An 11,748-nucleotide genomic window follows, 5' to 3' on the forward strand; every position below is an offset into this window, starting at 1 on the left:
AAACAAGGAAATGCCAAGGCATGAAAGTGGTGGAAATCCCCATCCCAAATCCGGTCGCCTCCAGCCCCTGGCAGCCAGCGGGAGAGCTGAGAGGAAGGGACGCATGTGCAGGACACGACTCAGACTTGTCTGTGTGTCTGGACACACACCCAGAGCACGAGGGGGTTCAGCAATCGGGACAGAATGAGGGTGGCTGGGACTGGCTGGAGGATGCAGGAGCAGGCTCCCTGCAGGCCACGGATTGGGAAGCCAGGGCAAGCGGCTGGGATGCTCCCTCCCTTCCTCTGAGCGCAGCATCCCACTGCCCCGGTGGGATAAACACCCGCTTCCTGCCCTTAATCAGCTCCAGAGGGGCAGGGGGGGACAGAGGGTGAGAAAAAAAAAAACCCCTCTGGAAAGAAAAACTCATTTCCTGCAACAGAAGAAAAAGATAAAGTCTGGATTCATTAAAGTGAACTTTACTGGGGAGAGACGGGAAAGAGCCAAACACAATGTCCTTGAAATTTCCTCCGCGTGGCTCTGTCCACGAAAACAGGATAAAGCCGCTTCCGCTGTCTCTGCTGGAGTGCACTGGGGGGAGTGGGGCCAGGGGTTTGGTTACAGGCAGTCGAGGTGGGTGCAGACCTGCTGGAAAACCTCCTCCACGGAGCCCTCGGCATTGAGCTGGGTACAGAGGGGTTAGCTGAGGGACTCGCTCGAGGGCTCTCATCCGAGAGCAACTGGAGCTCTTCCAAGGATGCATTTTGGCCATGGGTGAAGAGACCAGGGCTCATTTACGGCAAAGGGGTGCAGGCCACCCTTGGAGGGGGTCGTGGTGGGAATGAGAGGGCTCAAGCCCACCCCAAACTAGGCAGGATTGAGTTTTCCTGCTTCCCTCGTCATCCCCATCCATCACTTCCCCTCCCCTGGGACACAAGCCCCAAGGCATAGGGCTGGAGGGTGCTGGCATCAGCCACATTCCTGCTTACCTGGCGGACGATGCCTCTGCTCTTGTAGAAGGCAATGACAGGCTCAGTGGCCTTGTAGTAGGTCTCCAAACGCTTCTTGATGGTCTCCTCGTTGTCATCCACCCTCCCACTTGTCTCACCTCGCTTCAGCAGGCGTTTCACCATTGTGTCCTTCCCCGCATCCACGTAGAGCAGCAGTGTGGGGGGGGCGATCTGTGGACAGAGGGGACACACTTGTCACCACACTGAGTTGGTGTGGGTCTGCTTTGGTTTGGGATGGTAGCAGTCCCCACACCATCTTCTGTCTCCCTCCGCATTGTTCTGGGGGCACCAGGACACTGTTCCAGTGGTCTCTAGGGCCATGTAGGAGGCAAAGGGACACTGTGGCCAAGCCCTGGCTCCCTGCCATCACCATCATGTCAGCACTGTTGTCACGCACTATCAGCCTGAGGACACCCTGGTCCCTCTCACTGTGCTCTGGGCACAGGCTGTCCCTGAGGCAGGGGGACCTGCTGCCCAGTTTAGACCCTTCTGGGATGTGATCTTCGCTGGGATGGAGAGGCCAGGCTGCTGCTGGATTGAGTCCCTGTGCTATGCTGGTGTGTGGCATGGCCCAGCATAGCACAGCACGGCACCAGCTCTCACCTTCTTTTCAAACTCCTCTCCCTGCTTCACCTCGCGGGGGTAGCCATCGATCAGGAAGCCCTTGGACACGTCTGCTTTGGCCACCATGGCATCCCGCAGCATGTCCAGCACAGTGTCCTGGAGAGGGGAGGACAGAGCTTCTAGGGCTGATATGGGACAACGACTCCCACCCAGCATTCCCAATCCCTGCTGCAAACCCTACCCTGGGACAGCAGGGCCAGAGATGCCTGAGTCATGTGTCAAGCATTACTGTAGTATCTGGTGTCCCCACTGCCACCCCTGCACACCCCACCATGTGGCAGCTGGTGGCTGGTGAGGACTCACCAGGGGCACCAGCTCTCCTTTCTCCATGATGGCCTTCAGCTTCTTGCCCCGATCTGAGCCCGAGCTGACCTCTGCCCGCAGCAGGTCCCCCGTGGAGAGGTGGGTGTAGCCATACTTCTGCACGATCTTCTCACACTGTGTCCCTTTCCCTGAGCCAGGGCCACCTGCAAGGCACATGTGTGCCCCAAGCCATGGGTAAGGAGAGGGAGGGGTACATGGGAGCAGCAACACAGACACACAGGAGTCCTCAGAACTTGGTGACATGTTGGTTGGTCTCCCGAAGCCAAGCACCAGGTGGATGGACAGAGCTTCTCCAGAGGTTGCCACTGTTCTATTGGCACCTGGCCATCACCACTGCCTGATGGCACCCAGGACATCACCACACCCTGATGACACCCAGGGCATCACCAACCAAGGTTTTATCACTTTACCTCCCAGGGGTTTGTTGTCACATCAACCCCCAGTGGTTTACTGTCACCAGACACCTCTCTGGTGTCAGCATACTCCTGGTATACACCTCTCCTGGTCCCAGCATACCCCATGTGGCCTCGAAGAGCCAAGCTGGAGCCATGGACATCCTGCAGTGCCTGGGAATAGCCCAGTCTCAGCCTCCAGCCCTGTCTCCCCAGCCTAGAGGTACAGGGAAAAGGCCTGGGCTGACCCCACCAGTGACAGGACCTGGACACAGACTTACCCACCACAAAGATGATTTTGTGCTGCTTGAGCTTTTCTGGAGGAGAGAAAGGAAAAAAATAATTATCAAAAGCCAAAAGGTCCATCGGGGAGTGAGGTGTCCCCAGGGGGTGCCAGATCCAGGGCAGGCATCTCTGGGGATGGAGGGGACCGATCCCAGAGTCCTGGGGGAAGATGGAGAGGGAAGCAGACGCGTGTCCTGGTCACCTGGGCAGGCTGGGATGTCTGGACACATCTGAGCACAAAGACCCCATGGCACCTCGGCCATGGGGCTGGAATCCCACTACCACGTGGGTCATTGTCCACGACTCCACCGCAGGCAGGGACTGGCCTCATCCATCCCTGTGGCCGGCGTGTCACCCCGGCAGGCTAACAGGGGTTGTGGCAGGCTTGGATTGGCACGGCCACCTTGAGCACCTGGCACAACCCCAGCAGTCTCTGGACCCCAGCATCGGTCCCTGGACCTGGTGGCCAACGTGCAAGTGGCACTGGCCACCCCATCCCCAGCACCCTGGCACAGGGTTCTCACCACCTGTGGGATCTGTGCACCAGCTGTGGGGTGGGGTGATGCCAGGGTGTGATGCCACAGGGGGAAGCAGAGCTAAGAATAAAGTTGAGCTGCTCTGGGGCCACTTTCCCATCTCCTGATTACAGCTGGATGAAATTTCAACTCCTTGGCACCCAGCACTCCCCAGGGCTGGGGATGGAGCCAAGTGGCTGGCAGGGACCAATGGGATGTGGGGTGTGTGTAGGGGCTGGAGGGACACGGGGGATGGACAGAAGAGAGAGAGGCAAGGACATGGGGGAGGGGTGGAGGGGAGGAATGCAAGGAGGACCAGGGGCTGCATGTAATGGGGACAAATGCAGGGGGGACAGAGGGGACAGAGGAAGAGAGGGAAGGGGAACGCAGAAGGGGTGGATGCAGGGGGGACCAAGGGGGTACAGAGGGAATGGATGCTGTGGGGATGAAGTGGATTAATTCCAGGGGGGATTGATGCAGGCAACCAAGGGAATGGATACAAGGGAGACAGGGAGATGCAGACGGATCACTCACCTGCCGACATGCTGCCGTGGTCTAGGCACAGAAGCACTTAAGGCTGCAAGGGAAGAGCAGGATAAACAACTCAGCACATCAGTGACACACGGGTCACCAAGCGTCTGGGGAGAGAAAGGGTTTCCCTTTTTGGCTCCAAGGGCAGGCTGGGGAGGTGGGACGGAAGACACAACTCCTGGCTTCTCCCTGAAATAGGGAGCTGAGGATCTCTGCTTCTGCGGCCATCACTCACCTGGCTCCCAGCAGTCACCCTCTGCATCCGGCTGCGGTAAGGGCATCCCCATGCCGGGTGACGCGTGGTGACGTTGCCGGCATCCTCCCCTGCCCTGCCCACATCCCAATGCCTGGGGTGCTGCCCAACAGCCGGAAACCCGCTCGGGATGCCCAGTGCCACCAGGACACCAAGGGATGACGGCACCCCCAGCTCCCCACGGGCTGGTTTGAGCGGGGTGTCCTAAGGAGGGGCTTGCAGCACCCCACTGCACCCCCAGGACTTCGGGGGGGGTGCTTGGCCACCCCGCCTGCCCACACCCAGCCCCGCAGCACACGACCTGCTTGGCCACAGTGCGTCACCCCAAACCGGCTGGACGAGGAGCAGGGATGGGGCATTCTGTGACCAGAGGAGCCGGTGGCCGCTGACAGGTCGTGTTACAACCTCGAAAGGGCAGAGGCTAAGAATGGCCGGACTGAAACCGGCACCGGGTCACGTCCCACCAGCGCTGCGGGTGGGAGATGCCTGAGGGTCCTGAGATGGCCCCGACGAGGTTTGGGGGGTGCAGGAGCCCCGACTTCCTAACTGTGGGGATGCTGAGACCCAAGACAGCTGGCACCACTCTTGGTGGGGCGATGAGACGCTACGGGCAGCCCCGGCTCTCAGTGCGGGCTGGGCGCCTGATCCAGTGTGGTGCCGGTCCCATGGGTGCAGGGTGAGGGTGATGTGGAGGTGACTGGTCCAGAGGCGAGGGGGGGGGGATGGGGGGCGCTGACCCGCTCGGGTCGGGGCTGGGGAGGGGGCTGGGTGGGGGGGTGCAGGGTGGCCTTGTGACTCCCCAGCCAAGGCCGTTGCGGGCTGCACCCCGGGGTGCCTCCGGCAATCTCACCTCACCGCCAGCTCCAACCCACCCCTCCCATCCCACCGGCATCCAGCCCCCCGCAGCCCCTCCCTGGGGCCGGATTCCCCGGACCGGGCTGCTCCAGCACCGCTGCAGTGCCCCCGCCACCCCTCGCAAGCGCCAAGCAAAGGCTCCCCGGGCTCCTGCACTGCCCCGGGCCCGGGCCCCGCGGGGGTCCCGCACTGACCTGGACCGGCCGCCGCCCGCGCCGTGCCCGCCGGTACCGCTATTTATAGAGCACGGCGGCGCGCGGGGCACGCCGGGAGCGCGCGGCACCGGCAGCGCGAGCGGGCGGCGCGGGGCGACAGGGAGGGAGAACGGGGGGAGAACCGGGGGAACAACAGGGGGACAACGAGGGGACAACGGGGGGGAGAACGGGGGAAACAACGGGGGAAACAACGGGGGGAACAACGGGGGGAGAACGGGGGGGAGAACGGGAGGGAGAACGGGGGGAGAACGGAGGAAACAACGGGGGGAACAACGGGGGAAACAACGGGGGGAACAACGGGGGGAGAACGGGGGGAGAACGAGGGGGAGAACGGGAAGGAGAACGGGGGGAGAACGGGGGGAACAACGTGGGGAGAACGGGGGGAACAACGTGGGGACAACGGGGGAAACAACGGGGGGAACAACGGGGGGAGAACGGGGGGGACAACGGGAGGGAGAACGGGGGGAGAACGGGGGGAACAACGTGGGGAGAACGGGGGGAACAACGTGGGGACAACGGGAGAAACAACGGGGGGAACAACGGGGGGAGAACGGGAGGGAGAACGGGGGGGACAACGGACGGACAACAGACGGACAACAGACGGACAACGGACGGACAACGGAGGGCTACCGGGGGGACAACGGACGGACAACGGCGGGGCCGCGGCCGCCCGCGCGTGCAGGGGTGGGGAGGACGCGGTTAACCCCGGCACGGCTCGGGGGCGCGGGTCCGCCTTCAGTGGGAGCCCTCACCCTGCCGGGTCTGGGGTCTTCGGGGCTCCCCGCGCCTCCGCCCCCAGCTCCTCGGAGGAGAATGCTCTTCTCATCACTGTCCGCATGTCGCCTCCCCTTTTCTGCTCCCATTCCGTTCTCATGTCGCCATCCCTATCCCTAATTCTCATCCCTGTCCCTAATGTCCCCATTCCTGTCCCCATTCCGGTCCCATCCCATCCCTACTGTCACCATCCTTGTCCCGAATGTCCTTATGTCCCCATCCCATCCCCATGTCCCTATGCCCCCACCCCCAGCTTGCACATCCCTCCCCCCCAGCTCCAGGGGTGTAAAACCCCGGGGCTGTTGTATCCTTGTTAAGATTTGATTAGTGAGAGATGCCGTATGCCAAAGCCAATAGTACAGATTTTATTTAACAATAAAATGAGGTAGAGAAAGAAGTAGAAAAGGGGTGGGGGAGAGAGAGACATCGGTCAAGCAGAAGATTGTCACCACCCGTGGATCGCTCAGCATCCTTTTAGTCCTTCACCCTGGTCTTCATGGTAGTGAGGATCCCGAAGTTGTTGAAAACTTTTCACTATCTCTACCTTTTTGCAAATGAAGGCATTAATGCTCATTGGCTACGTAATTCCCTTATTCCATTGGTTAAATTATTCCCTCTCTTCTAATGCTAATTAATCCCATGTTCAGTCTTTGTCTTCGAGTAGATTGTGATCCCCCTCCTGCCAGAATTACCTTTCACCCAGCTGGAGCTGATTCCACCAGTTACTGGGTTGGCTTTTCCTCATTATCAGTGACACATTCTTCTCGCCCAGTTTTGTTTACCATCCCCTAATCTGAGATAATGCTTGGACAATAGTACCACCTTTATCTTATCTCAAATTCCTTTTACGATGCCTTAACTTACATAGAAGTCTCAGGCATTTTAGGCAGGGGGAAGAGGGCCTTCGGTGGCTGCAGATGCTGTCTATCCCATAACTTGGGGTGACCAGTGATGTGTGTATGAGCAGTTGCCCCTCCACAGCTTGCCACCGTGGGAACCCTTGTCTGGATGTGTTACCCAGGATGTGCCAGACCAGGCCTAGAGCCAGTGTCATCATCCTGCTCCCTTCTGTGCCCATCTCACAGCAAAGTTCTGTGGCAACAGACTTTGAGACAAGCAACGGTGATCTCCAAGTCCTTGTACTTACCTGCCCTTCCCTCCTCCTCTGTGGCTGCAGAGACCCTGTCCCAAGACCCTGTGACCCCAGGGCACCTGGCTGGGAGTGACACAAGCTGGGGAGGTCTCAGCTGCCACCTGCACTGTGGAGGTGGCTCAGAGCTGGAGTCAGCCAGGGACTGGACATGGATCCCACCTGGACATGCTGGTCACCCTGCCAGACCCAGGGACAGCACTGCTGTGGGCTGGGGATCACTGCCAGCATCCCCAAAAACCCATCCAGAGCCAGGGCTCAAGGCAACAGACTGCAGCAATATTTATTCCTGTACAAACCATTACAAAACATGGGCACCCCACTGCTTCCCCCAGCACCGAGCCCCCCAAAACCCCAGCCACAGCCAGAGGGAAACGGAGAAATGGATTCCTGCCAAGGCTCAGGACCCAAACATGCCATATTTAGTTGTTTTTCCCAAATTAACGTCTCTGCTGCTGAGAAATTAATAACAAAGTCCTGTCCCAGCCACAGGGTGCCAAGAGGCATCACTACCCCCCATTACCTGACCAGTTTTTAATTGTTTATAAGCAGCTGCTGGCCCTTCGTTACCACTAAAGAGCAGTTCCTGCTTGTTCCTTTGTCCAGGAAACCCAAGTACAAACCCCAGGGTTAGAAGTGGGGAGAAAAAAAGCCAAAACCCCCAAAAAGCTCCCAAAAATTCCATCTTTCAGTTAGAAAAGGTTTTGGCAGTGTGGGGAGCAGCAGTGCTGGGAGAGGCTAGTGTTTTTGGGGTGCTGGGGCAGGGAGGGTGGCAATGTCACCCCCACAGGGCCCCACAAAAAACTGTGGGGTTCTGCTGAGAGAAGGATGACTGAGGACTGGGATGAGGGGGCTGGGGATGGCAGAGGGGGGCTGAACTCCAAGAGGGGGTTTCCCAACCCAGAAGGTTGGGGGAAACAGTCTCTGTGGTGACCCCAGAAGTGATGCAACCCAAAACTGAGCTGAGAGGACCTGGAACCCCCTTGTAGGCTCCCAGGGGGTGCAATCTGCATGGACTAGGATGGGGCAGGATATCATGCCCCAGTACCCTGCACATGGAGCGGGGGACACCCCAATCTTTACATTCACTACCTGGCCCCCAAAAACCAGCTCAAAACCCAACACATCCCAGGTGCAAGGAGCCACCATGCACAACAGCAGTGGTCCTGTGGGAGGCAGGTGGTGGCACCCTGATGCCTGGCTCCCACTGCTCCCAGGAGGATGCAGGGGAACCCTCATCCATCCCAGATCCAGGGGTCTGCCCAGCAGGCATGAGGCAGCCCCTAGGTCCAGGTGGGGTGGGAGAAGGTGATGTTGTAGAGGTTGGCCCAGCTGGCAAAGACCCTCTTCTCAGTGATAAAGCGGTGGTGATTGCCCCTGCGGCTCCGCTCGTTGTGGATGTAGGTCGTGCACTCATCGGGGCCCTTCGGCTCGTAGTAGTGGTAGGGCAGGCGGCGAGGTGGGGGACGGCGGCTGCAGTGGGGAAAGAAACATTGGGTGAGCCCCATGGTGGGGTCATGTGCTGGGGTGGGGGCTTGGGGGTCTCCTTACCCGCAGTAGCTGGGTGGCACCATGCCATAGACGTGGACAGCGTCACACAGCTCCACCGCGATCACCATGGTGAACCAGCCGGTGCTGAGCCATGAGCGAGACTTCTCCCTGGGGAGGAAAGACAGCAGGAAGGATGACAGGGGCGAGGTGATGAGGATAATGGACCCTGTCAGTGTCCCCAGCCTGCCTCAGGGACCCCCAGCTCAATGCTGCGGCCCATGAAGCAGCTCCAAGAGTCAGCTCTGTCTTGGGAACCTGGAGAAAGGGGGACATAACACAGGAGGTGGCTTTGAGGTACCTGTCCTTCCCTGTCTCACCCCGAAACAGGTCATCAAACTGCTTCATGCGGCCGGGGGAGACAACGTAGGCTGTCATGTTGGGGAAGGAGGTGCAGACGCGCTGGATGATCTTCAGGAGACTCTTCTGCATCTTGGTGGGCGGCCCCCAGAAGATGAAGATGGTCTCTGGGGTCTTATTGACAAACTCCTGGGGCCGCTTGAGGACACGGTAGAGGCTAGAATGAGCCACCACACGGAAGCTGGTCTTGTTGCCCACATCAGCATTGTAGCCTGTGGTGGGAGCGTCGTTCATGCGGATGGTGCACTCAGCCCCGTCGATGACCGTGCCCAGGTGGGTGCCCAGGAGGTGGCTGGAGCTGGTGACAATGACGCATTGGTGGCAGCGGGCAGTCAGGGTCTGGTGATGACAAGTGCCGTGGGCAGGTGACTTTTGGTGTCACCGTGGACAGGGTATTACTGTCCCCTGCAGAGCCACTGTCCTCTGCCAGCAGAGAGACAGACCCTGTGTCACCGCCGAGGCCGGGCCCTGCTGCCCAGCTCGTACCTTGTTCCCACAGACTGGCAGGTACCCGCTTTTCACGCCCCACTTCTTGAGGTCGGGGGGCCGGCGGGCTCTGCCCCGCAGGCGGCTGTAGGGGAAGACCTCGTTCCCGTTGCCAGAGCTGTAGATGATCAGCAACATGATCAGGGCAAAGAGGACCCCCAGGGCGGCGGCACGCTGGCTCTGCGGGCGGGGGGAGAGCGTCAGCCGCTGCCCCCACCCCACGGGTGTTGGCATCCACCCCACTCCCACGGCATCTCCAGCAGGATGCCTGCTGTCCCCAGGGAGGTCCCCGGGGTGATTCTCTTGGCACTCACCGTGCTGCCACTCATGTCTCTGTGCCGGCCTCAGCACACAGTGATTGCCGGCGTCCTGCGAGCACCTGCAAGGCACACAGTCATCCCCAGCCTGGCCCATCATCCCCAGGCTGCCAGGCTGGTGGGGGTACAGGATCAGGTGTACACGGGATAAATCTCCAGGTCCCCCTCTGAAGAGGAGAACAATCCCCCGGAATCAATGAGGGGAAAAGAAATGCTGTGGGCAGAGGCTGGGCAGACTCCAGGATCCCCACATTAAGCTGGTCTCCAGGGAGGATTATCCTCCCCTCGTGGGGATGAAACCACTCAAACCGCAGGGTTAGGGGGGGTCAACCTGCTGCTTGTGCCGTAAAATTCCATTAAAACCACCACCAGAGCAGTCTTGGAACAAGAGGGAATGCAAGGAAGTGAGGCCTGCCCCAGTCAGTGCATGCATGGGCTTGCATCCAGAAGACCTGCAGGGACCTCTCCAGCCCCGGGACCCACTCTAACCTCCACTCAAAGCGGGTTGACCCAGTTTAGTTTTGGGAGCCCTGGTTAGTGAGCCCCAGCCATTCCTGCAGCTCTCCAAGCAAGTGGAAATTTAAAACCACTGAAGCTTCTTTACTAATTGTCACAAGGAAAATTATGCAACAGCCTGAGATCAACCCCTGGGGGGAGCTGACACCTCGAAACGCTCTCAGGGCTAGAGGTGGTGCCAGAAGGTACCAGCCTGCCCGGGGAGCCCAGGCCATGGCCGGACGTGGTGCTGCTGGGGGGCTTCGTCGTGCAAGGGCTGGGGACGCTGTGGGACCCCCACTCCCGGACCCCACTTCGCTCCCTCCATAACTCTCGGGCCATGTGGGACCCCACGGAGGGGCCCCGAGGGCGGGACCCCGCGGCCTTACCTGGCGGGGGCTCTCATGGGGAGACCGTCACCTCCTGCGCCCCGCGGGCGGCGGGTGCTGCCCGGCCCCTGCGGCGGGCTCGGCCATGGCCGGCACCGGGACTCACGCTGCCCGCTCTACGGGAAAATGCTGCTTCAGACCCGGCCCCCTTCCTCCGCCGGGGGTCCCCCAGCCGCGGATGCGAGCCCTTCCGCCCCCCGGGAAGGAAAAACCCACCCGGCCCCGGGTGCGAACCTCCCGCCACTCCTACGTGCGAGTCCTCCCTCACCCCCGGGAACATCCCCCCCACCCCCGGCAGCGGCCGCAGCAACACGGGAGGGAGCCGGACCCTTCCTACCCCTCTATCCCCCGTGCACCGGCCCCGGGGCCGCTCCCCCGCCCGGCCACGGCGCGTTCCGCCCCTGCACCGGCCGAACGGGCCCAGCCTGGCCGCGCGAACTCCACCGACCGTTCCGCCCCGCAGTGCGCCCCGCTACCGATACCGCTGCCGCTACCGATACCGCTGCCGCTGCTGCTACCGATACCGCTGCCGCTACCGATACCGCTGCCGCTACCGCTACCGATATCGCTGCCGACACAGATCGTGCCGCTGCCGCCGCCCAGGCCGGGTCCTAGTGCCGCCCTCACGGGATGCGGAGCACCGCCGGGTCCTACTGCCGCCCTCCAGGGATCGGGAGGGCCGCCGGTCCTAGTGCCGCCGGGACGGCCGCCGGGAAAGGCCGGGACTAATCCTCCTGTCCCCGAGGGCACCGGTGCGGACAGCGCTGCCCGGCTGTGCCAGGAGCAGCACGCCGTGCCTGAGCCGCTGCCGGGCGCAGCGCATCGCTGGGATGCCGGTCTCCCCCGCGGGGGCCGGGAGCTCAGGGCCCCGCGCTGGGGGGCTTCGTGGCGCAGGGAGGGGGCTCCACCGCTGGCAGGGACCTACATCCGTGACGCCTGTCCACAGGGATTCTGGCTGCGCTGTGCCGGTGATGCCTTGCCCTGCGTAGGGCTGTGGCAGCTCCCGCAGTTCCTGGACCACTTGCTCCTCACTGCACCCCAGGATGCCTGCCCATCCTCTCACCCCCGGCCCCAGATACCACCGGACCCATCCAAACATGTGGCATCTGTTTACATGTTCAAAGAGCTGCTGTGGGCTCAGGGCCACACGTGCCCATGGCATGTCCCATCTCTCCAGGAACATGGGAGCTGCCATGTGACAGCCCAGCAGCACTGCGCCCTGTGGGACTGAGGATCACCCCAGACC

At 61.2% G+C, this 11,748-nt stretch overlaps 2 protein-coding genes across 16 annotated transcripts; both read right to left on the reverse strand.

Annotated features, from left to right (window-relative positions):
- Positions 1-442: 442 nt before the first annotated feature.
- Positions 443-5,041, reverse strand: AK1 (adenylate kinase 1). Of its 2 annotated transcripts, none has more exons than XM_032130394.1 (7): positions 4,963-5,041; positions 3,664-3,706; positions 2,611-2,646; positions 1,917-2,080; positions 1,593-1,709; positions 969-1,160; positions 443-663 (listed from the first exon to the last, which is right to left on the reverse strand). In XM_032130394.1, the coding sequence occupies exons 2-7, from the start codon at positions 3,671-3,673 to the stop codon at positions 598-600; spliced, it is 585 nt and encodes a 194-aa protein (XP_031986285.1). In that variant the 5' UTR covers positions 3,674-3,706; positions 4,963-5,041; the 3' UTR covers positions 443-597. The 2 variants fall into 2 exon arrangements, with proteins under 2 accessions (XP_031986285.1, XP_031986286.1); XM_032130395.1 differs by lacking the exon at positions 4,963-5,041 and adding an exon at positions 3,896-3,945.
- A 2,124-nt stretch (positions 5,042-7,165) lies between these two features.
- Positions 7,166-11,722, reverse strand: ST6GALNAC6 (ST6 N-acetylgalactosaminide alpha-2,6-sialyltransferase 6). 14 transcript variants are annotated; one of them, XM_032130405.1, is made up of 7 exons: positions 11,063-11,307; positions 10,503-10,618; positions 9,616-9,680; positions 9,302-9,481; positions 8,757-9,154; positions 8,459-8,566; positions 7,166-8,380 (listed from the first exon to the last, which is right to left on the reverse strand). In XM_032130405.1, exons 3-7 carry the CDS (start codon positions 9,628-9,630, stop codon positions 8,191-8,193), a joined length of 891 nt encoding a protein of 296 aa, XP_031986296.1. In that variant the 5' UTR covers positions 9,631-9,680; positions 10,503-10,618; positions 11,063-11,307; the 3' UTR covers positions 7,166-8,190. The 14 variants fall into 14 exon arrangements, with proteins under 14 accessions (XP_031986296.1, XP_031986295.1, XP_031986294.1 ...); XM_032130404.1 differs by having other exon boundaries at positions 11,039-11,307; XM_032130403.1 differs by having other exon boundaries at positions 11,021-11,307.
- Positions 11,723-11,748: the final 26 nt, after the last annotated feature.

The sequence above is a fragment of the Corvus moneduloides genome, chromosome 21, assembly GCF_009650955.1.
Source record: "Corvus moneduloides isolate bCorMon1 chromosome 21, bCorMon1.pri, whole genome shotgun sequence".
In the NCBI taxonomy this organism is placed as follows: Eukaryota; Metazoa; Chordata; class Aves; order Passeriformes; family Corvidae; genus Corvus; species Corvus moneduloides.